The sequence below is a fragment of the Centrocercus urophasianus genome, unplaced genomic scaffold, assembly GCF_019232065.1.
Source record: "Centrocercus urophasianus isolate 14NV4802_14NV808 unplaced genomic scaffold, USGS_Curo_1.0 seq_196, whole genome shotgun sequence".
Classification (NCBI taxonomy): Eukaryota; Metazoa; Chordata; class Aves; order Galliformes; family Phasianidae; genus Centrocercus; species Centrocercus urophasianus.
This window is the reverse complement of record NW_024884751.1, coordinates 18,873-40,123: the sequence shown is the minus strand read 5'-3', so window position 1 is coordinate 40,123 and position 21,251 is coordinate 18,873. Positions and strand designations below refer to the sequence as shown.

At 43.6% G+C, this 21,251-nt stretch overlaps 1 protein-coding gene across 1 annotated transcript; it reads right to left on the bottom strand.

The window, feature by feature from the left end:
- Positions 1 to 8,011: 8,011 nt before the first annotated feature.
- Positions 8,012 to 20,854, bottom strand: FOXN1 (forkhead box N1). The gene is made up of 8 exons (XM_042821218.1): positions 20,732 to 20,854; positions 19,026 to 19,529; positions 17,535 to 17,645; positions 15,242 to 15,369; positions 14,208 to 14,304; positions 10,360 to 10,567; positions 9,361 to 9,888; positions 8,012 to 8,274 (listed from the first exon to the last, which is right to left on the bottom strand). Exons 1-8 carry the CDS (start codon positions 20,852 to 20,854, stop codon positions 8,012 to 8,014), a joined length of 1,962 nt encoding a protein of 653 aa, XP_042677152.1.
- Between the last annotated feature and the right edge of the window lie 397 nt (positions 20,855 to 21,251).

Here is a 21,251-nt window from a genome sequence, read left to right as displayed (position 1 = left end):
CTGTTGTCTTTGTGTATTCCTTTATTTTGGTGCAGACTCTCATCAGTCTTGGGTTATCCAACCGAGCATCTTTGTACGTTGACCAATGTGCAAAGCGTTGTTTGCCGAGCTCTCTGAGTCGTGTTCTGGTCCCTTTTAATGCTACCTCCCTTTATAGGAGTTCAAAAACGGAAGTAATCTCATGAAAAAAATAATGCTGTAATCAGCTCAGTAGGTCCCTACAAGAAAAGAACATGAAGTTGCATTTTTCCCAGTAGTTCCCAACAGTTCTGTTGAATGGACTTCCTGACATCCCGCATCGGGTGGTTGAACACAAGAGGACAAACTATCCGTGCTGCTCTCTGTCCCCAGCTCTGCTTGCTGTTCTGCTAATTGAGATTGGATGGCTCGTAATTTCAGGCTAATAGAAAATTCAGTGTGAGTCACATGGGAGATATTTTACTACATGTGTTTTGTTTTCTAATGATAGGAGTACTTTAAACCTGGAGAAAAGTGTGGGGCATTTTTAATAGCATCAATTCCAACCTATTGAACTTCAGCTTTTCAGAGCAAGGTCTGTTCCCTTTTCATTTCTTTCTTTTTTTTTTTTTTTTTTTTTAAGCCTCCACAATTTCCTACAAATAAATTCCTATTCCTAAGCCAATGGAAACAACAGGACTTTCCTGTGGGATATGCAATGGAAGTCCTTTTGTGCTTCCCATTGCCACAGTTATCATTATGGCTCCGTTTCCCATGCAAACATGTTTGCATGTATTTAAAATCTCCACTCACACTATTTACAAACATGGAAATTATTGACTAGGAGGGAATTTCCTTTATGCTGCTGCACAACCAGGTGGAAATCTGCGCTGTTGACTTGGGACGCGCTGCTTTTGCCCACGAGCAGCACCAGAATGATGATTTTATTTTTCTCATTTTCAAAATGATTTTAATTATTCAGCGCTGTTTGAATGAACCAGAGTGGAAAATTCTGGCTTTCTGAACGAAAAGAAACAAAAAAGCAAGCCACATCAAAATCCAACCTAGATTATGTTAGCAGTGAGTCGTTGTCTCTCTCCATGTGACGTCGACTGGATGTGTACTGGTAGTGAATTAACCTGAGATGAAGAAGTGGGTGCTAATAGTGTCCTTTTTAAAAAACAATAGGGAAGTTATATCCCAAACTTTCTTATTTTATTTGAAATTCACTTACATTTCAGAGTTTGCAAGGAAGAACAGTGGTAAAACGTTTGTGGTTGCCTGCATGGTCCAATAATCCACAAACTTCAAAGGGAGAAATAGAAAGTTTTATTTTCAAGAACACACCAAGAATAGTTTAAATTTCAGGAGTTTTCTTCTCCTGTCATTGAGCAAAGCCTAAATTATCACCATATATGTATATATATGCTGAAGATGTCCTTTATATCGTGACGTTTCTGAATTAACTCCCCCTGATGGGGATTTATCCCATTCTTAATGCAGAAAGTCTTTTCAGTTTTGGAAACTGTGTGGTGGCCAACCGATGAAGAGCCATCAGAACTGTGTGTGTTGTGACGGTCATGAGATGGGTTTACATGCATTGACTGCAGTGGTAGAAGATATCTCTGGGGTAAGAAAAGCAGGGAGGGGGACAAGGACAGGAAAAATGTTGATGGCAGCTGGTTGGAACCCAAAGTTTTGGTGGTGTTACAGATGTAAATGCTTTTTCTCTGGCGTTTTGGAGTGGGCAAGGCATTGGAAGTGGTGGATGGTCCTTGAGGTCCCTTCCATCCATCCCATGGTTATGCCAGCAGCCCTTTTTTCTGTGCCCAGCACAGGTGTGATGACTATGGAGCACTGTTTATACAAATGTTCCCCTCCATGAAATCTCGTTGGCTGTTCATCTCATTTTCTAAGCACGGAACTGTATCAGAAGAATGTGATGCTCACTTAATCTGATATCACAGCCTGACTGAGGGTGGAATTGTGTGTCTGTATCTGTTCTGTAGTAACTGCCTGCCTAGAATCACTGTGTTAATGCCCACTGTGCTTTCTGCTCGCACCCCAATGCTACACTGAGGAACCCTGTTTGAATGTGACATTGACTATTTCTTTTTTTGCATAGAGTCAGGATTGTCTGTATTAAAATGTATTTATATAAAAAAATTATATATATCTATATATTTTTTTGTGGAAGGAGAGTAGGATTCTAGTTATTATGCCATTGAGAAAACATTAGGAGCATTTTTATCCAGTTCATTTATAATTCTTTGTACCTTCTGGGGCAGTGAGGAACTGGTTGGAAACGAAGGTAAAAAAGGAACATTGGCAATGATTCCACTGTTGTGGCTTTGGTTTCCATCTGCTTGACTTGTTTGCGGATGGATAAAGGGGGAGAACAAAGATTGAGGCCACAATTCAGTCTCCCTGTAGGAGGAGAGAACTTCAATCTAACCTTCGCAAGGATGGGGCAGGGATGGACACTTGCTGACTTGAATATTGGCAGTTTAGACATAAATGTGTATCTAGGCAATATGCTTTAATTTCTTCCATGACCAAGGGAAAATGGTTCAACGTGTCACTCTCCTTAGCAAGTGTTTCTTCTCCTGTAACATCCAAAATGTAAAAAAATAAATAAATTTAAAATGAAATAAACTATTGATCTTAGAGATGGAGGTGTTGTCCATTCTTTAATGCTATATCTTTGATAGTGTGTGTGTTATTTAACGATAGACTTTTATATTAGAGCATGGAAAGTACATTTTCATTGCTTTTCTTCAATGTTTCAATGCCATTTTTGCCTCAGTGGATGCAACCACCTTCACTTTCAGGTGATGACAGTGCACGTGTAGAAGCTATTCTGTGGCTTGTAGCTACGTAAGGAGGACAATTAATTCAGGTTTGAAATGGGGTTCAGCCTTCTGATGGGTGAGAATCTTTCGGGGCATAATTACAGTGAATTATTCTCCAAGCTCGCTAACAAAACTCCTGCAGATGGCGGCTTTGCAGCTGGTTGTGCTTTGGAAAACTCTGCCAGCTGCTCTATGGAGAACTGACTGTAGGAGCTGGTGCAGCATCGTGATTCGTGTCTCTGCCACGGTGACCAAAGGCAAAACATCTGAAGTGAAGCAGAGCCAGAGGAGGTCGTTCCATCTTCATTTTTTGGAGCTGTGTGACGTTCCTGCGTTGAACCCTGCAGTGACCTGGGCACAGGTTGGTGGTGGGGTTACTGCTCAGCGGTGGTGGGGATGCACTCCAACTTTGATTTTAAGCGGAGATGTTGGTTGCCCCTCATGTTTCTTACACTATCAGCTCCGTGCACATCGTGCATGCTCACACCGTGCTGTAATTCTTCTGCCATTATTCAAGGGGTTCATCTTCCTGTGACTTAATGAAGCTGGCGCACGAAAGTAATGCGTAGCAAGAAATAAAAGCAGGCAGGGAAGTTGTGATACATGAAATACATAATGATATTTATGTTATGAATATCAATATATCATGGAGGATACGAGTTCCAAACATCTTTGGTTTTCCTTCTCCTGCTTAAGGGACAGAATGAATCAGAAGAGGGAAATAGCAAACAGGATAAGGTAGCACCTTCGTAGTTCAGCTATAGTGAGTCAGGTGATGGTTCCAGATCAAGAATTAGTGGAGTTTTGCTACATGCTATAAATCAGGTTTGAAACAATACTACAGAAATGTACTTTGCAGCTGAAAAAATAGATGCATAGGGTTCCTGGGGCTGTCTGGCAGGCGACACTCGCAGGAAATCTAAGTACAAGTGTCACCTCTTTGGCAACTATTATTTCAGATAGCATTCAGATTTCTTTAAATCTGAAATGAGAAGCTTTCTTTAAAGCTGAAATGAGAGATTATTTCTACCCAAAGCAAAATCTTGCACCAAAAGCACTGCAGTTTGGTCTATTGGATATAGTAATTTTTTTTTCCATAGTGGGGGTTCCACTTTCTCTCCTCCTTCTTTCTCTCCTCCTCCTTTCTCTGCTTTCTTTTTTTTTTCCCCTTCGCTTTCTTTTTTTTCTTCTGATGTTCTAAAGTTATGGAGCTAAAGGTAAACGCCGCAAGCGATCACTCGAACCTGGTGCCTCCAACAGGCACAAACACGCTGGGCTCCTTCATGTGGTTGAAGTTAGATTCTTCAGTAGTTGATGAATGAGATCTTAAATTCTTTGCTCATCCAGGCTGGGCAAATCCCCTTCCCTCATTCTTTGAAAAAAAAAAAAAGATTACTTCTACTGAAAAACTCATAGCTCACATCATCTTTTCCTAAAAGGCCCTTCCAAGCCCTTGTGCCCACAGCGCATGACACAAACCCTGCGGGCTGCCGCTTCTGTGGTGGTTTTCTGGGGAGGAAAGCAAAGCATAGGAAATACTGCAGGGCCACACCTGCCTCATTTATAGCTCGTTACTCATCCCCACCCACTGCAGGGCCCTCTGTATTTCCTTCAATGTGCCATCACCAGCACAGCTTTGCCTGCGCTGTGCTGAGGTGGTTTCTACTCAGCAGCCCTTCCTCCTTCAAGTCCCCCTCCAGTGGGGCTGGATGTCCCCACCAGCAGTTGCCACTCGTGGGTCCGATGGCCACCTGGCTGTCAGGTGAGGCCATCAGTCACCGTCCTGCTCCCTCCTGTGCACTGCACCTTACTTGGTGTAATTGCTTTCCTGGTGATTAAGAAAACTGAGTAATGCACCTCACGATGACCAAGCCTGGTTGCTTTTGTGGGGAGTAAAAAGTCCAACGGTTTTTTTTCTCTTATCTTTGGGTCAGAAATGGGCTCCTGAGCAAAGGGATGCTTTGGTGCTTCATTAGTGGGCCAGCTGAACCGCCAGCTTTAGCAACCGAGGCTCGTCGCTGTGTGCCTGCCTTGCGTTATCTGCGGAGAAACAATTTGCAGCAAGGTCAGCGCGAGCTCAGTCCTGGGAAAGGAATTCTGGCTCTCGAGGACGTGGAGTCACAGAATGATGAAGGTTAGAAAGGAGCTCTCAGATCCACAGGTCCATCCAACGTGCCCACAGCCCTCAGTGCCGCATCCCACAGCCCTGGGACACCTCCACAGTGACCCCAGCACCTCCCTGTGCAGCCGTGCTGCTGCCACCAACACTCCTTATGAGGAGAAACTTTCCCTAGTGATCAATAACCATCAGTTACCGCAGCCCTGCACTCCAAATGTTTGTTTCATCCCACGTGAGAGTGAAGCGGCGCTGATGTTCTGCGCAGTGCTTTCTCTGCCCCGTGATACCATTAATCACACTGCTAAGTGGCTCAGCGCTGTGCCAAGGCCTTGAGAGATTAAGCTGAAAAGAGCAGTATGTAGAAAAGGAAACGAGCCTTCGGAGGTGATGATTTTATAACAGGAGCAGGGAAACGCATAGCAGGCAGCCTGCTGTGGTCAGAGGTCTGCCAACAGAAAATCTGAGCTCACGTCAAGGAAGAACCTGAAAGTAGAGTTCAAATATAATTTCTGTTCTTTGAATTTTCTGATGTTGAAATGAAACACATAGAGTTCAGCTAATAAATCCTAAACTTTAGAGTGCAAATGTTTTCCTAATCGTATGCTGGAGAGGGCAAGAGCGAGCACTTTCTTCTGTTTCATAATGATATATTTTTATGGTAATTAAGATTGTTTTTCTCGCTTGTTTGCATAATGCTGTTGATTCAGGCTGATTAAGCAAACATCATTAACCTCAGACCGGGAGAACTTCATTCTTTTCCCCCTGTATTGGCGCTGCTACTTAAAATGGCCTTTAACACAAATGTATCTCACAGAGATTTGCAGTGTGTGCACAATTCTCATTGCATGGTGTAGGTTAGGCTTTTTTTCTTTTAATTTTTTTTTCTGGAATTGTAATTTATCATACAGATCTTTCTTCACGTTCCCATATGTCAGTGTTTGTTATTTTTTTATGTGCATGTCATAATCAGTAATGCTGCACTGAAGCAAGCCAATGAAACTCTCTATAGAAGAGCCTAAAGGGAGGGGAGGGAACCCAGATTATTTATATAAATTAATAACTTGCAGTCTTTTTTAATGAATGATTCCTTTTTTCTTAGCGTAAGAAAAACTACGGAATGACTTTTAATTTCTGTCTCACATATAGAATGCATTGGAAAAAAATAAAGTGCTTAGAATAAATTAGCAATTACATAGGGAGGACAAGCCTTGTTGATACAGTATGGCAAGAAAGTTGTGCAAAAATACAAGAAAAACACGTCAGGGTGTGAATTTCCCTTTCTGTGCTTGACATCTGGTCATTCTTCAAAGGCTTCTTACCATGGAAAATAAGGAGTATATTATGAAGCTTAGGCTTCTCTCTTTTTTTCTCCCCTGGTTGTGATCATGTGTGTGATTGCATGTATGGAATGCATTAGTGCATCTGAAAGAATACCACGGTCTGCTGAATGGAGATCTTAGAATATATGAATTGCTTTCCACTTAAATTAAATCCTTAATGTAATAAAATTATATATATATATATTTAATATTTATGAATTTTGAGTTTCTGTAGCTCATCCTGGGATTGTCTGCAGTCATGCTCTCAGTATTAATGGGTTTTTCATGTGCCGGTCTCCAGGATTGCTTTAATCACATATACTTTATTACAGTTCTGCTGTGTTTTCAGACTCGTGGAACTTCTTAATGCCCTTCTGGGGTGTTCTTAAGCAATTTAGTGACAGCACTCCTTCTGCCAAGTAGAAATATTGGGAAGATTGCTAGTTGTGTAGGAATGCAGAGCGAGAGGGGCTCGAGCGTGGCCTTCATCATGAGAGATTATGAGGTTATGTCACACGTATTCTTCCTAAATCTTCTCTATCTGCCTGCCCCTAATCTGATTTTGGTTTAAGTTGAGGCTGGAAGGCATAGCTGAGGGTGCAGATGTGAACCTGAGTGTAAGTGACCTCCTCTTACCCAACGGCTTTGATGGGTTGGCGTTTGGACTTGGGGATCTGGGAGATCTTCTCCAACCTGAATGATTGTATGAAATTTTAACCTGCTCAGATTATTCCATGTTTCTGTAGAGCATGAATGGAGATGTCATCCAAGAGAGTGCACTTATGTATTAATTCACATTAGGAGCAGTGTGTTATACCAAAATGTGGGCTAGTTCAACACCAGCCAAGACCCCAGTGGATGCACTGGATGTTGACTAGGAGTTGAAATAGCAATGCTCTCCAGATTTGGCTAGCTGCAATCATTATCATTCTCTGTCTTTATCAGAAAAGCATAGCAGAAATTAAAGCAAAATCTTGATTTAATGCTTGAATATCTCATCTTACTGTTCAGCTCATCTGGACAACAGTAGAGGAATGAATACAAATGATTTGCAGCCAAGTAGAAATTCCATTAAAGCAGATTTTTTTGTTTGTTTGTTTGTCTGTTTTATTAAAAAAAAAACACAAAAGAGTCTTAAATTTCTTTTTAAACACAGTAAACCATGGATTTTTCATTAAAGCACATTGGTTGCTTTGGTTTAGTCTGTCAGCAGCTACTCCTTGGTCTTGTAATACTCGTAGAATCTTCGCGTCGCGTTCTTGTTATCAAAACCCAGAAATCCTTTCAAGGAGACGACAAACGTTTTAGTATGAGGATGTTTTATTTATGCAGTGGTCTTTAGAGGATGGTGTTGACATCGTTGGCTTCGGAAAATAAGTTAGAGTATTTTTTTTTTGCAAGCAGCTTTCATAAAAAATATCTGAAAATCGTTCATTTTCTTCTTATAGTCATTTGTATAGGGAAGATGCAGAGGATGAGTGCCTTAATGGTGTCGACTGGCACAGCAGTTAATAGTGTTATCTTTAAATAGTTTTCTTTTTCTTTTTTTTTTCCTTTCCATTTTTCTTTTTTTTTTTTTTTTTTTTTTTTTTTTTTTCTTCTTTTTTTAAAGTACCTGTAGAAAATTATCACAGTAAGGCTACATATCCTGCAGACGAGTTCTGGAAGGTCTCTTACTCCAATTTCAGCTCTTGTAGTAGATGTCAGTCTGGCACATGTGATGGCTTGGGCTGTGTGTGGACAGAAAGAATGACAGCTGTGGTTCACATCAGTGCTATAGGTTTGGATCCAGGATTACTCAGGTAGGCAGGAGACACTGTATCCAACTCCATAAAGGCAGAGTAAAGAGTAGTGAGCTGGAGGTCGGGTAGGTTACTGTGTGGGGTTCCATGTGGGATGACGGCTGTGTTGCTGTTCTCCATCTGGCAATGAGAAGGGAAACACTGGGAAGACGTTGGGGATGATGAAATGAGAACCAGGGGGTCCACAGCTAGGCTGTCATCCTTCAGCTCCTCCCACAGGTTGCCTGGGACAAAACAGAAAGGATTGATTAACTTTCTTTACCTGTGCTTTTTGGAACACCCAAGAAATAGGTAATTACACAGCTACGTGTGCCGTATGTGTAAGTACTCTCAGTCACTTGCGATGGTTTAGTTGTTATTAGTGTGTTTCCATGAAAACATAAATCTTGGAGAAAGCAGAATTAAGAGAATAACTTTGCTTGAAAATTTTGGCAAGATTCTGTTGCACACGTATCATAGAATAGTAGAACTACAGGTTCATTAAGGTATGAAAAGACCACTAAGACCACAAGTCCAGCCATCAACCCATCCCCACCATGGCCACTAACTGAGCCCTCATGAAGTGTAACTTCTTGTTGAAAGAAAACCCCGATTTTGAAAAGGAGAAATTGCCTCTAGTTTCTTGTAAGATCCTGAAAGGGAATCTGCAGGTAATATTACTGCCCAACTGGGCTTCTTGTCTTTGTGTGACGTGGCTTATCTGATGGCATGCTGAATTACTGGATGTATGATTTCATGACAAAGAAAAATCAGAAATATGATTTGATGCCTCATCCCTGGAGGCGTTCAAGGCCACGTTGGATGGAGCCCTGGGCAGCCTGAACTGATGCCTGGCTTAATCGCTGGCGACCCTGCCTGTGGCACAGGGGTTGGAACTAGATGAGCTTTGGGGTTTCTTCCAACCCAACCCATTCTATGATGGTTTGGCTTTTTTTTTCCTAAAGTGCAACAGAAAGCTTCTCATCTTTCCATTAAACATATCTCAGTGAAAGGACTCGCTAAGGGACTGCAGCAGGGCTGTGTTTCTCATCTTCAACACCGAAGGTTTCTTCCTGAGGGACACGGTTAGTGGGCATGGTGGGGATGGGTTGATGGTTGGACTCATGATCTTGGAGCCCTTTTCCAACCTTAATGCTTTTATGAGTTAGCATGTTGGAGATGGGTTGATGGTTGGACTCATGATCTTAGAAGTCTTTCCCAACATTAACGATTGTATGATTCCTGGGGGCAGTGGCCAGAATACTGTCACTGTGTCGGGCTGTGATGTACTACGCCCAAATCTACGCCATACAACCACCTGGGATCCCTACCTTGGAGATCAAAGTCGGTGAGGGATGGATTCAGAGCATCGATGTCGTTGCTGAGGTCCCCCTCCTGCAGCAGAGGGTCGGGCACCGTGCGGGCTGTGCAGTGCTCTGTCATCACCTTCATGCCGCAGCTCGGGGGGGTCTGGGCAGGCAGTGGGGAGTCCTGGGTGATGCTGGGTTGACCCCGCAGTTCGTTTGGAGCCTCCCCAGAAGGAAACATTGTCTGATGGTCTGGTGTCTGAGGCATTAACGCGCTTGAGATTGGAGGGAAGCCCTGTGGGGCGGTGTAGCATGCGGTTTGCTGCCCTCCGAGCAAGTTTGGCAACGTGTTCTTGGCATGGAGAGCTCCTGATGATGTGTGGATGGGATGCAGAGGCTGTGGTACAGAGGAAAGCGAGGGCTCGCCCAAGGAGTGGGGTTGGACTGCCATCTGCCTGGAGAGGGACGCACCTGCAACGCCGTTAGGACTGCACGACATGATGGAAGATCGCAGCTTTTCACCTTTGTCGCCTATCAGCGTGTCAAGCTCTTCTACAAAACAAAGGAAAACGAAATCCATAAGGTATTTCCTGCAGAGCCTGCATCCTCATCGCTTGCAGCCGGGGAATGGGTGGGTGTGATGGCAAACAAAAGCGCTAACCTAGGATAGGATAATAACTCCAAAAGCCTGAAATGCTCTTCTAAATAATCAGTGCTGAATGTGAGTGAGGAACATTATATTGTCGTGTTTAAGGGCTGGGATTTATTGGATAATTTCAGTTTTATTCCACAGGACTTAATTGAGTGTTGCTTTAACATCTCACCAAGCGTTACGATAGAACGCCTTTGTGCCTATTTAGAAGCAAAACCTGGTCTTTAATTCTGCTTTTTTGACTTTATATTAAGGAAACATCCTTAAATATTTCCTAAGTAGTGCATAAATGCTGTTGCACGGCTTGGTGTGCATTGCAAAGCAACTTGTGGACTGCTGCTTGAGAACGACCACGCTCACTTATTACTGACCTGGCTTTGCCATACTCTTCCTCACAGCCACTGGATCTTTCCTCTTCCATTTCTGCAGCTCCTCCTGCATCTTGTCAATCTTGGCCGGGTTCAGAGCCCACAAACAGCCTTTCCGAGAAGAGTTGCCTGATTTGTTTTCAACTTTCTCAAAGCATTTGTTCAAGGACAAGTTGTGGCGCACGGAGTTTTTCCAGCCATCCGGGGCTGTCTGGAAACACAAAGCCAATCTAAGAATGGTTTTTCAAGGAAAAAAAAGCAATCAATTCTCTACGTTATGAAACTGGTTAAAAAAAAAACCAAAACCAAAACAAAAGGAAAGTTATTCTTATGCCCAAGTGGACTAATTGCGTGCCTTACAACTGAAATATGGGTTTCTACACTTGACTGCTACACTTTTTTTTGCTTTACGCTTATTTTTAAGCCAGTGGTGGAAGCTGGGGGGTTCTTTAAACCTCACAGTGCATTGAAGTGATTCTTCCATGTGTATTTTCTAGTTTCTGCTCAAGCAAAATTCCATCCTTACTCTGAGGACAGTTTTGCAAGAAGGAAAAAGAAACTGCTTATCACACTGAGATGCTGCATATGAGCGTGCTGGTTCATATCATAGGATTCCTATGGTGAATTCCTGATGGGTCACTTCCTTGTCTTCTACAGAAATTCCATGCAATCATAGAATTCTATAGGAATTCCATAGAATCATAGGATTCTGTAGATTCTATGAAATCTGACCTTTGGATTCTTCCATTGGAACATTAACTCCTTATCCCCCGAGGCAGACCTTCGCTACAAGCTGGACAAGACCACATTTTCCATTTCTGGCAAATTCCCATGAATTTAATACTTCCTTCTTCATTCAAAATATTGCTTGGTTGTGAAAGCTGAACACGTGTCATCTGCTACAACAGGAAGTATTTGCCTTTCCCAACAGCACCGTTTCTACCCTTTTGTCCACCTGATGTCAGCATTTCACCGTTCTGTTGGCCAATCCCGTAGGTGAGTCAACCTGCAATTCTGTTATTAAAAAATCAGTATAAAAACCCAACCCAACCCCTTACAGCCCTTTCTGCTGTAGGGTAAGATTGAAGATGAGTGGGGATGCGTCGGCACAGCTGCCCATGGAGGTGTTCAGGAACCAAGGAGACGTGGCACCGAGGGCTGTGGGCACAGCGGGGTGGGTTGGGGTTGCACTTGGGGATCCAGAGCTTTTTTTCGAACACAAATGATTCGGTGGTTCTACCATGACTGTTTTTTGCCCCTTGCAGACAGCATCCAAGCAGCTTTCTGCCAGCTCCAAAAGCAAATCCCACTTTCTCCAAGGGAAGGTGTGCAATTAGCTGCTGCCTGGGAGAGCGCTCACACTCCTGGCCGTGTGTGCGAGGCTGCACCAACCTCTGTCTGTATCTAGACAGGATAATTAGTGTTTCTGCTCGGCGCTGGGAGTGGCGTGTGTTTCTCAGAGGTTTTCAGATGTGTGGGGGTGTGAATGGTGAGATCGTTTTAGGAACGTAAAAGCAAAAAGTACACGGATTTATTCCGGGGAGCGCTGCCAAGGGTTGAACAGGTTCTTGCACTAAACTCGGGACTGCTGAGCAGTGAGAAATAGTTGTTTACCTAGCTGAGCCCTGAAGGAATGCTCCAACACAGCGTTAGAAGTACTGCTCTGTCACCAGTTTTTATTTTCACATTTGATGCTCGGTTAATGAACTGAGCTCTGCCTGCTGGAGCTGCCATTGTACAGTTGGAGTTGTTTTGCTGCCGTGATTTGGCCACCCTTGCTTCCAGAGCAGCGTGGAAGTTATGTGGAATTAGGTTCCGTTGGATCTTCCCAACCTCTTGGACCACTGGAAATAGCTCAATTAACGAGATGAAAGCTCAGCGTTCAACTCTCTAATTGCACTGAAGCAGAAAAAAGGATGATGAGCCAAAAAAGGTGGTTGTGCAGACCCATTGATCCCAACAGCCTCTTGAAGTTTAAAGAGTTCAGTGATCTTGCAAAACTCTTTCTCTTTAAATCTAGGTCTCAAGAGAAGGGAGAGGTACATCAAAGAGTAATTCACCTTCAGCTGTGTAGATTATTATTATTTTTTTTTTTTGGGACGTAGGAGTTGGATTGCTCTGTTTCAACTAGAAATGAGATTGTTGCATCATAGAAACTGAATTTGCTGTGGCAGCGAATACGAGTTAATTTGACTAGGCTTGTATCATCTCATGTCTCCCAGCAAGATTCTACACACACTTGTGCTCTCCTTCAGTTCTACTCTAATTGCTTCCCCTCCCCCTGGTGAATCCCGAGTTCTGTAGCACCAACACGAGGCTGTTTGCTGATTTCTATATTACTTTATCTTGTTAAAAGTCTCTCTAAAATATGGTTTTTGTCATATATTGGTAATTCCATGGCCTGCCTTAAAGACCGGCCGGAGGTAGGGCTTAGTCCTTATAAGCACATTTGCTTATTCTGTTCTTAATTTAATGATGTTTGGGATGAAAATATTCAATTGTTTGACTGTATTTCTAAGTAAAAAGAAAAAAAAAAAAGGCAGAAAAAAGTTGCAAAATTTGGACTGTTCCAGTAATAACACCAGCACCATTCTTTGCCTATATTGTACATGGAGGCTGTGACCTCATTCCCACTGACTTATAAATAATGGAAGAGAAAGCCACGAGGATCTGCAAGAAGCCCTTCCATGGAACAGATGGGTTCTGATGAGCGAGAAGAGCGAGGTTTGGATTTGGGCTAAAACAGTTATTTAAAGCTGTGCTGGAAGACAGAGGAGAAGCAACTTCAGTTTGGTCTGATGAACTGCTGTGGGCACCGCTATGCCTGTAAAACTGATTTTAGTAATCCCACTTCTCCACTTGAAACTCCTCCATGCTGTGTTCCTAGAAGATGGTAATGTGCTTTCTTACCCTCTGACTATTGGCATGTTTAATTTAATTTTTTTTAAATTTTTATTGCTATTTATCCTCAGAACCACTTGACATTGCTGTATGATTGTATCAGGACATTTGAATCAGGATATCTGAATCGTCTTTCTGTAGCTGCATTAGATCTATTTGATTGCTGCATGCTTATTTGCAATAGGAAGCACAACAGCCTTGCATTGCTTTGGTTTTAGGTCTTGCTAACAGCTGTAGGCCACTTGCTCTGGACATTTAGCAAGACTTTTTGGGGCATCAGCAAGAACAAAGCCCTGTGTAGAGCAGCAGCCAGCAATTCAATTACAGCTCTCTTTAGATCTAACTGTAATCCCTCTGCTCTGGGGCTGCATGCTGACTAATCTCTTCCCACCTGCATCCCAAGTGCAAGAAGCCATTTGCTCCTACAGCACGGATTTAAATCTCAATAGCATCTGGTGCAAGCTGTGCATCCATGCCTTCACCATCATGACCGTGTAATTATGAGCTTAGTACCATTTATCACATCTTATACTTTTCCTTTTACAGGGCATGCCAGAGATGAAGTTGCCCAAGATGACATGCCAGCTCCAGAACGGAGCAGCTGATGGAGCTGTGGGTGACCCTCCTCACTGCAGGGAGTGGGACCTGATGGCCTTTAAAGGTCCCTTCCAACTCAACGATTCCATGCAGATATCTCCATGCCTCTGCTTCCGTGATTTTGGAGGTACTGTAATGGCAAGGGAAGCCATAGGACCAGTTCTGCCTGTATCTGAGAGGAAGGGATGATGTTGTTTTTAGAAATATTTATCCCTTTTACGAGCTGTTGGTGAGGAGTGGCTGCTTGTTATCTATGCAAGCTCCAAGTTGGAGCTGTTCTTAATAAACTTTTGTGTTAAGTTGCACTACACACTGCACTGTGTGCATACATCCTGCCTAGGCACAGAACTCACCTTAAAGTAAGGAAAGTGCTCTGTCATGAAATTGTAAATCTCGCTGACTGGCAGACTGCCCGTCTTGCTGTTTTTGAGTGCCATGAAGATCAGGATGCTTTGGGGAGAGAAAGAAAACTGTTTTAGCTTGTCAGGAAATACAGTGTTTGTCTCAGAGCTTGTGATGACCGTGGCATTCACTCCCATACAATGGATCAGGTTGGATATTGGGAACAGTTCACTCTCCAGATGAGTGGTGATGCAGTGGAACGGCTGCCCAGGGAGTGGTGGGCTCACTGTCCCTGGAGGTGTTCCAAAGCTGTGGGGATGTGGCACTGAGGGATGTGGTCAGTGGGTATGGAGGGGTGGGTTAGGGCTGGGCTTGGATCTGAGAGCTCCTTGCCAACCTGAATGGATCTATGGATAATGCTGACAGTTCCCACTCAGCCATAAGCAGTGCATCACTCTTAGATGTAATGGTCAAAGTCCATGCAGGATGTGAATGGCTCATGTCCAATACAAATTTCAAGTAAAATGTTGGAAAGTGGAGTCAAGACCTTGAGTCCTGGCTGTGTTTTTTAAGGTTGTGCTTCAGTGCTTACACTGATAAGGACGCATGGAAAGTATCAAGCTGAGTGGCAGAAGGTATAACTAAAAATTGCCTGACCTGCTTCACTCGAGTGATGGCTGGGGGCTAATCCTATGTGATAAGCAGCATATCTGATATGTTTTCTGGACGTTTCCTCACCCTTAATGGGGAATTAAATAGCACTAATACAGGTCCTGCAAAGACACCTAATTGTGATTAGTCTTAGGCTGATTTGCAGCACCCAAGACTTTGCATTAGGAAAAGGCCTGGCTTTTCTTCTTTACATCATCTCATTTCCCTCTGCTTTGGCCCCAAAGTCTGGAGCATGCTGTGATTCATACAAGCAGGACAGAGCACACTGGGAACAGGATAGGGAAGCACCTTGTTGCAAATTATGGCAAAAATATGCTGTGGGTAAACAGTGTGTTACCTGCAGCATCAGGAGTTGAAAAAAATGCTTTCTCACCTGTAGGAGTAGATGGGCTTGGGAAATAGAGGCTGCTGGGATTCTTGAGTGCTTTGAGGAGCAATCCTTTGGTAGGGGTAGTGCGAAGAGGTGATGTAGGTCACCGGGTAGCTGCCTCCAGATGGGTACTGGGGAGACAACAAAGATGTCACACGGCTTGGCAACAAGTTCTCAGAATGCTTCTTTCTTTATAGAAATACTAAGCTTTAATTCTGAGGACATTGTCCTCTACCTATGTTTTATAGCTCTTATGCAAAGGCAGAACTGAAGTCTGTCTAGCACGGTATTGAGAAGCACTGGTGCTGCTAAGAAGGGGGAGAAGCTGGAGAGGAATGGGCTGGGATGTTGGCTGCTACCAGTTTTGTTGCAGTGAGTTCTATGCTAAAGAACTGTTTATTATTGCCCATTATTCTACTGAGTACTTGTGAAAAATGGGTCGTTGTACCCTATCTATCATCTCCAGATCATGCACAGTCATATAAAGAGTTTACTCCTCTGGCCATCCCTTTAATGGCGTCTCTTCAAGAGATCTCCAGGCATGTCCAATTCTCAATGCACTCAGCGATGGATGGCCCATCACGAAGTCACCCTGATAGAAATACACCAGTGCAAAAAAGCAGGCAGCTCAAATGAAATGCAGCATGTGCCTTGCCTTGATTGCAACACGGTTTCTGCCAGTGCTCTCCATTTCCTATCGCAGCGGTTGGTCACGTATTGTTCTGTTCTGAATTGCAGTTCCAACCTGCTGGCAAGCAGCTTTCAAGAACAAAGAAGCGCTGCCCCACGGAGCTGAGATACCATCAGTTGGCTCCTGGTGTGGCGAAGGCTCCCGCTCAACTCGCAGTCGGTAAGAGAGGAATTTCTGCCTCTTACAGCTGAATCTTTCCAGATGCCAAGGGTAGGGCATGGCCAAAATTAGGAATCGTGTCACAGGCTATTAAAAATCTGCTTGCGTGCCTTTGCTGGTGCTCAAGGGTTGCTGAGCCATGTTCTGGTGCGGTGCTGCTCACCTCTACAAGCCCTGTGTCATGAGTTTTTATGGTTCCTCTGAAGACTCTAATATAGATTTTTCAGAGTCATCAAGAAAATTTTCCTGGTAATTAATTTATACATCTTAGTTTCTTCCTGCCATTGGTTTCAGTGCCTCTTTGAAAGGGTTCTAAGAAGGAACTGGCTGGGATGTTGCTACCAAAAGCAAGAACTGGGTGTTTTCACGATGATTTCTGTTTTATTGGTCTCATTACTCCTTTTTGAGGGAGCAAGGAGGGGAATGGTCTGGTACGACTGGCTGGAGCTGGTTCTGCTGGATGAAAGCTGTCCGTGTTTTATGGTGGGTGGGTTGGTGGCTCCAGCAGTGTCTGCCACTTCTTTCAGGTCCATAAGAAGTAATTTTCCAGCTGAGTCACCATCTGTGCTGTGTCCAGCAAAGGGGAAGGTGAGGCCACTTTATCGTTTGGACTGAGTTAATGAAGGAGTTGATCTCTCTCATCCCTTAATGAAAAGAGAAGTGTAGTTGCTCCAGGCTAGGGGGCTGAGTTTAACTCCATAGTGATTTAAGCTGTCCGTTCCATTCACATTTGAGAGGTAAGACATTAATACGTGCAAAAGGTGTTGTTCCATTTCTTCTGTCTTGTGTCACTGCTCATCTCCTAGCATCTGACACTGGCACATGGACAGCATCTCAGCCTGTCATGACTTTGCCTGCTGATACCCCTCACTTTCCTTTCATTAGTAGAATCCGTTGCCATGCTTTCATAACATCAAGTAGCACAAGCTCTGACCAAAGCCTGCTGCTGGAGGAGAGCTGTCACTCTGCCAACCTGCAGGTGGATGGGAGACTTTCTCCTCCCACGATGCTTGTTGTGTCTTGTCTAGCAGTTCCCAGAAGACAGCTGTAAGGTTATGGGGTTTTTGAATGTGCTTAATGCAGATGGGTGGTAACATCACTGGTATCAAAACAGCAGTGAAGAGGGAAGCGTGCTCACTTCATTGATATATTTTATATACATGTATATAGCCTTAAAATTGTGCATTGTCATGCATCAGCATTGTAGTCAGTTATGCTTCAGCTGAATACTCTTTCACTGGGGATGATACAAGAGCCAAAAGATTGCAGAGGAGATGGATGAGCCACCGAACTCAGGGAGCATCGTCTTGCTGTTGTTTACTTTAAAAGGAGGTATTTTCATCTATCTTTTGGGGGGGTTGGGGAAGGGAGAGAGTTGTTCCTGTGACTGCTATATGGCTATAGCGCAAGAAACAGAGCATTTTTGGTTCAACATACGGTACTGACCTGATGGAAGGGATGTGAGGAGCAGTACATCTGCTGCACTTGGGGCTGATAGCAGTACAACCCAGGCTGCCCTTCCAGTGGGGATGTCCTAAGCTTGAGGTCTGAATCCTGCTAGAAGATATTTAAGGAAAGCATTGTTAGAGAGAACACCTCAGTTTAATGCCATCAGCTGCTGTCCTGACTTGTCTTTCATTGTACCTTATTACCATCCTCTGGTCATCCCAGTGCCACATCCAGTATTAACAAATGTTTGTGCTATTTTGGTGACCATAAGATGATGTTTTGGTCCAGAAATATCAACTTGCCAGCAGCCTGTAAGCTGTGTAGGAGCTTAGAAGTTGCTCTTTAATGGAACCAGTGGAGGCATGAATGAGCAGTTGGTCTGAGCAGTCAGAGGCACTTATAGTAGAGCACATGCAGTGCTAATTTTACATTCTTTGCAGCTTTGAATTTGGGAAGAAAATGGGATTTTTCTCATTAACTGTGTACAGCTTTTGCATTAACCTCAAATCAGATGAGATTATATTATTATATCCAGGAAACAGGAGGTTCATATCAACTTCATCCTTAGTGTGAGTAGCTTGGAAACGTCCCCCATCCCTTGCTAAATCGTCTTAGTTCATTTAGAGATTATTTTTGTTTCTTTTTTACCCCCCTTTATTTCAGTAACCCTGCAATTCTTTGTCTCAAAACCAGTCCAGAGCCAGTGATCAGGGCCCTCTCCTGGCAGGTTTGCTCACTGGTTGTCTGCACGAGATGATGAAGGTAGGGTTTGCAATTTGGATCACAGCAGAGGTGCCTTGTAGTGATACCACCACGTGGTGAGTGACTCCTCATACCTTCACACAGTACATACCATAAACAGACTTTGTACTTAGTTTTAAGTGAGTAGAACTGATATCTAAGAGCTTCTCTTGCTGCCAAGAAAAATGCAGGTCAGCAAAGGCACTGTAAGAAATCGGTGTCTGTTCTCAGATGCACACATCCTCAACAGATCACAGGTTGGAAAAGAGCTCTCAGATCATCCAGCCCAACCATCCACACAGCACCAATGTTGCCTGCTGGCCATGACCCTCAGTGCCACATCTCCATGGTTCTGAACACCTCCAGGGATGGGGACCTGGGGACCCCACCACCTCCCTGGGCAGCTGTGCCATGCTTGAAGAAACACCATAAAATTCTGTCCCTTGAGGATGCTGATTGATGACAGTGATATCAAACCTGCTGTCGGGACGGGTTTGAATTTTTAAGGCTCCTGTCTACTGGAAAATCCTTTGCCCATATCCACCTTTCAGGTAATTGTTTTTCAGAAGGAAAAGGATTAAGACAGAGAACTCTGACAAATAAATACAGATGTAGGCTAGAGCCCACGACAGACAACTTCATAAGAGATTAAAATCTCTGTAGTCGCATTGAGATAAAATAATTCCAAACGCATCCTTATTTTCCCAATTAAAAACAGAAGAAAAAAATAATAGAAAATATACTGACCATGACTTGTGAATTGTGATCTTGACCTGTGGTGCTGTACTGGAGGCTGTTACACCACGGCTGCTCGGAGGAGATGTTTGGAAGGTGTGTTGGAAATGACTCTGACTCATCAGGGCCCGTAGATCCTGGGAGACCCTCAAAACCCTCAATACTTCTGGTGCTTTTGAAAGATGGACCTTCAGGTGGAAGGGCTTGCTGTGCTTCCTGGAAGACATCCTCACTGATCTGCCTCTTGTAGGGGTGAAAGGGGTTCCTGCTGCTCTTGAGGAACCTGTCGTAGTTTCCTACAGTGTTTTCCTCATAACTGTACCGCCGGAATTTTTCTGTGCTGAAGGAGACCTGAAATTTGTTCTTGCTGCAGTGAATCCCTTGGCTGGGGGGATATCTCCCAAGGAGCTGATCCTGGGCTGGAGATGCAGGGCTGGGGCTGTGGGAGGACTCGGAGCTCTTCCTTTCTGTCCTGCTGTCTGATTCGTACGGTTGGCAGCTGTAACTGGGATTATCCTGCAACGAATCGTTGGCATTTGTTTAGGGTTAGGTGGAACAAATATTTTTCCAGTACGTAGAAAATGTGCATTATTGACGATAATTAGAAAATTACTAATCCTGCCACCTCCGCACAGATAAACTTGGAAGGGTTTTTCTCATTACCTGGTGTCCAAACCTGTTTAAAGGTAAGTTGATAGAATAATTAAGAAGGCTGAAATAATCCTAATCTGTCAACTATCCGTGGAAAACAGGATGTCACAGGCAACTTTTGCCTTGCTGATGTCTGTTGTTCCAGAGAGAAGATGATGTGTGATCAAATGATGAAAGATTAAATGACAGGAATATGGTAAGTGCAAATCCTGTCATACACAAGTTTAATCAAATGGGCTTGAGCTCGTTCTTTGTGTTACACGTTGCTAGATATGTTAGCAGTTACATCACTTCCTCTCATTAGTGTAACCACACTCATTCCATGAGCCATGGAGGGTCTGGGCAGGCAGCTTCACCTCCTTCCTGTCTCATCTCCTCCCTTCCCTCTTGTTAGCAAAATGGAATTAACAACTACTCAAGAACTCTTTAATCTACAGGGGAAAGGCTTAACAAGAACTGGTGTCTGGGTCCTGGAGCTGAACACATACAGCTTAGAAATTATGCATATTTTCCCTGACATCAATGGTGAGTAACATCGTGGATGCTTTTTGGGAAGGCACAGCTGAACTCAAGAGCAGGTTATTATGTTCAGTGAAGGGAAAACAATCACAGAATCTCAGAATCATTCAGGTTGGAACATTCACACTGGAACAGGCTGCCCAAGGAGGCTGTGGATGCCCCATCCCTGGAGGCATTCAAGGCCAGGCTGGATGTGGCTCTGGGCAGCCTGGTCTGGTGGTTGGTGGCCCTGCACACAGCAGGGGGTTTGGAACCAGATGATCATCGTGGTTCTTTTCAACCCAGGCCAGTCTATGACTCTATGACTGGAAAAGACCTCCAGGATCCTCATGTCCAAACCCAACCCGCCCCATAATGCCCACTGACCACGTCCCTCAGAAGTTTTTCCTAATATCCAACCTGAACCTTCCCTGGCACAACTTGAGGCCATCTCCTCTTGTCCAATTGCTGTTGCTTGGGAGAAGAGGACATAATGTACAGTGGGTTTGTGGGTCTGTCTGAGCTCGTACCTCTGGGGGAGGAGAGCAGCAGTGATCCATAGCACTCACCGTTTGCTGAATTGGGGATACTGAATCCCCCGGTGTCTTCATGAGGTCCTCTTGTTGGTCCCTTTCCAAAGTGTCCGAAGAAGAAAATTTAATATTAGATTGATCCTGAAGTAGTGAAACCATTACCAAATCCACTTCCGATGGAAATTCTGTTGTAACGAAGGAAAATGGCAATCAATACTTTCTAAAACTGAAAAGTGGAAAAGAAACCATCCTGTTACAGTGTTGGGCATTCTGCTGGGCAATGACCTATTCTAAGAGTAGAGGTATCCCTAATCTGAGTTCTTCCTTTAGCTGTCAGAGAAATGTTATCTAGGCATAATTGCAATGAAGTGTGATACAGTATTATGCAGTTTTACCACTATTCTTAATAGAAATAATTCCTTTTTTTTTGCCTTTTTAAGTTAATAAAAATGCAGTACTGTGGATTTGAGAAAACTTAGCAATATTGCTTTACTGAGAATTATTAACTGTCATTGCTTTTAGTGGGACTACATACAACAAAGGAGTTTGTTCCTAT

What these genes read in the sequence shown, in the direction of transcription:
- FOXN1 (XM_042821218.1), bottom strand. Translation starts at nt 20,854, where the DNA reads ATGGTTTCACTACTTCAGGATCAATCTAATATTAAATTTTCTTCTTCG. An exon ending in GAAGAGTATGGCAAAGCCAG is followed by an intron (nt 9,889 to 10,359) that starts GTCAGTAATAAG and finishes TTTGTTTTGTAG; the next exon opens with AAGAGCTTGACACGCTGATA. An exon ending in CACCGACTTTGATCTCCAAG is followed by an intron (nt 8,275 to 9,360) that starts GTAGGGATCCCA and finishes GTTTTGTCCCAG; the next exon opens with GCAACCTGTGGGAGGAGCTG.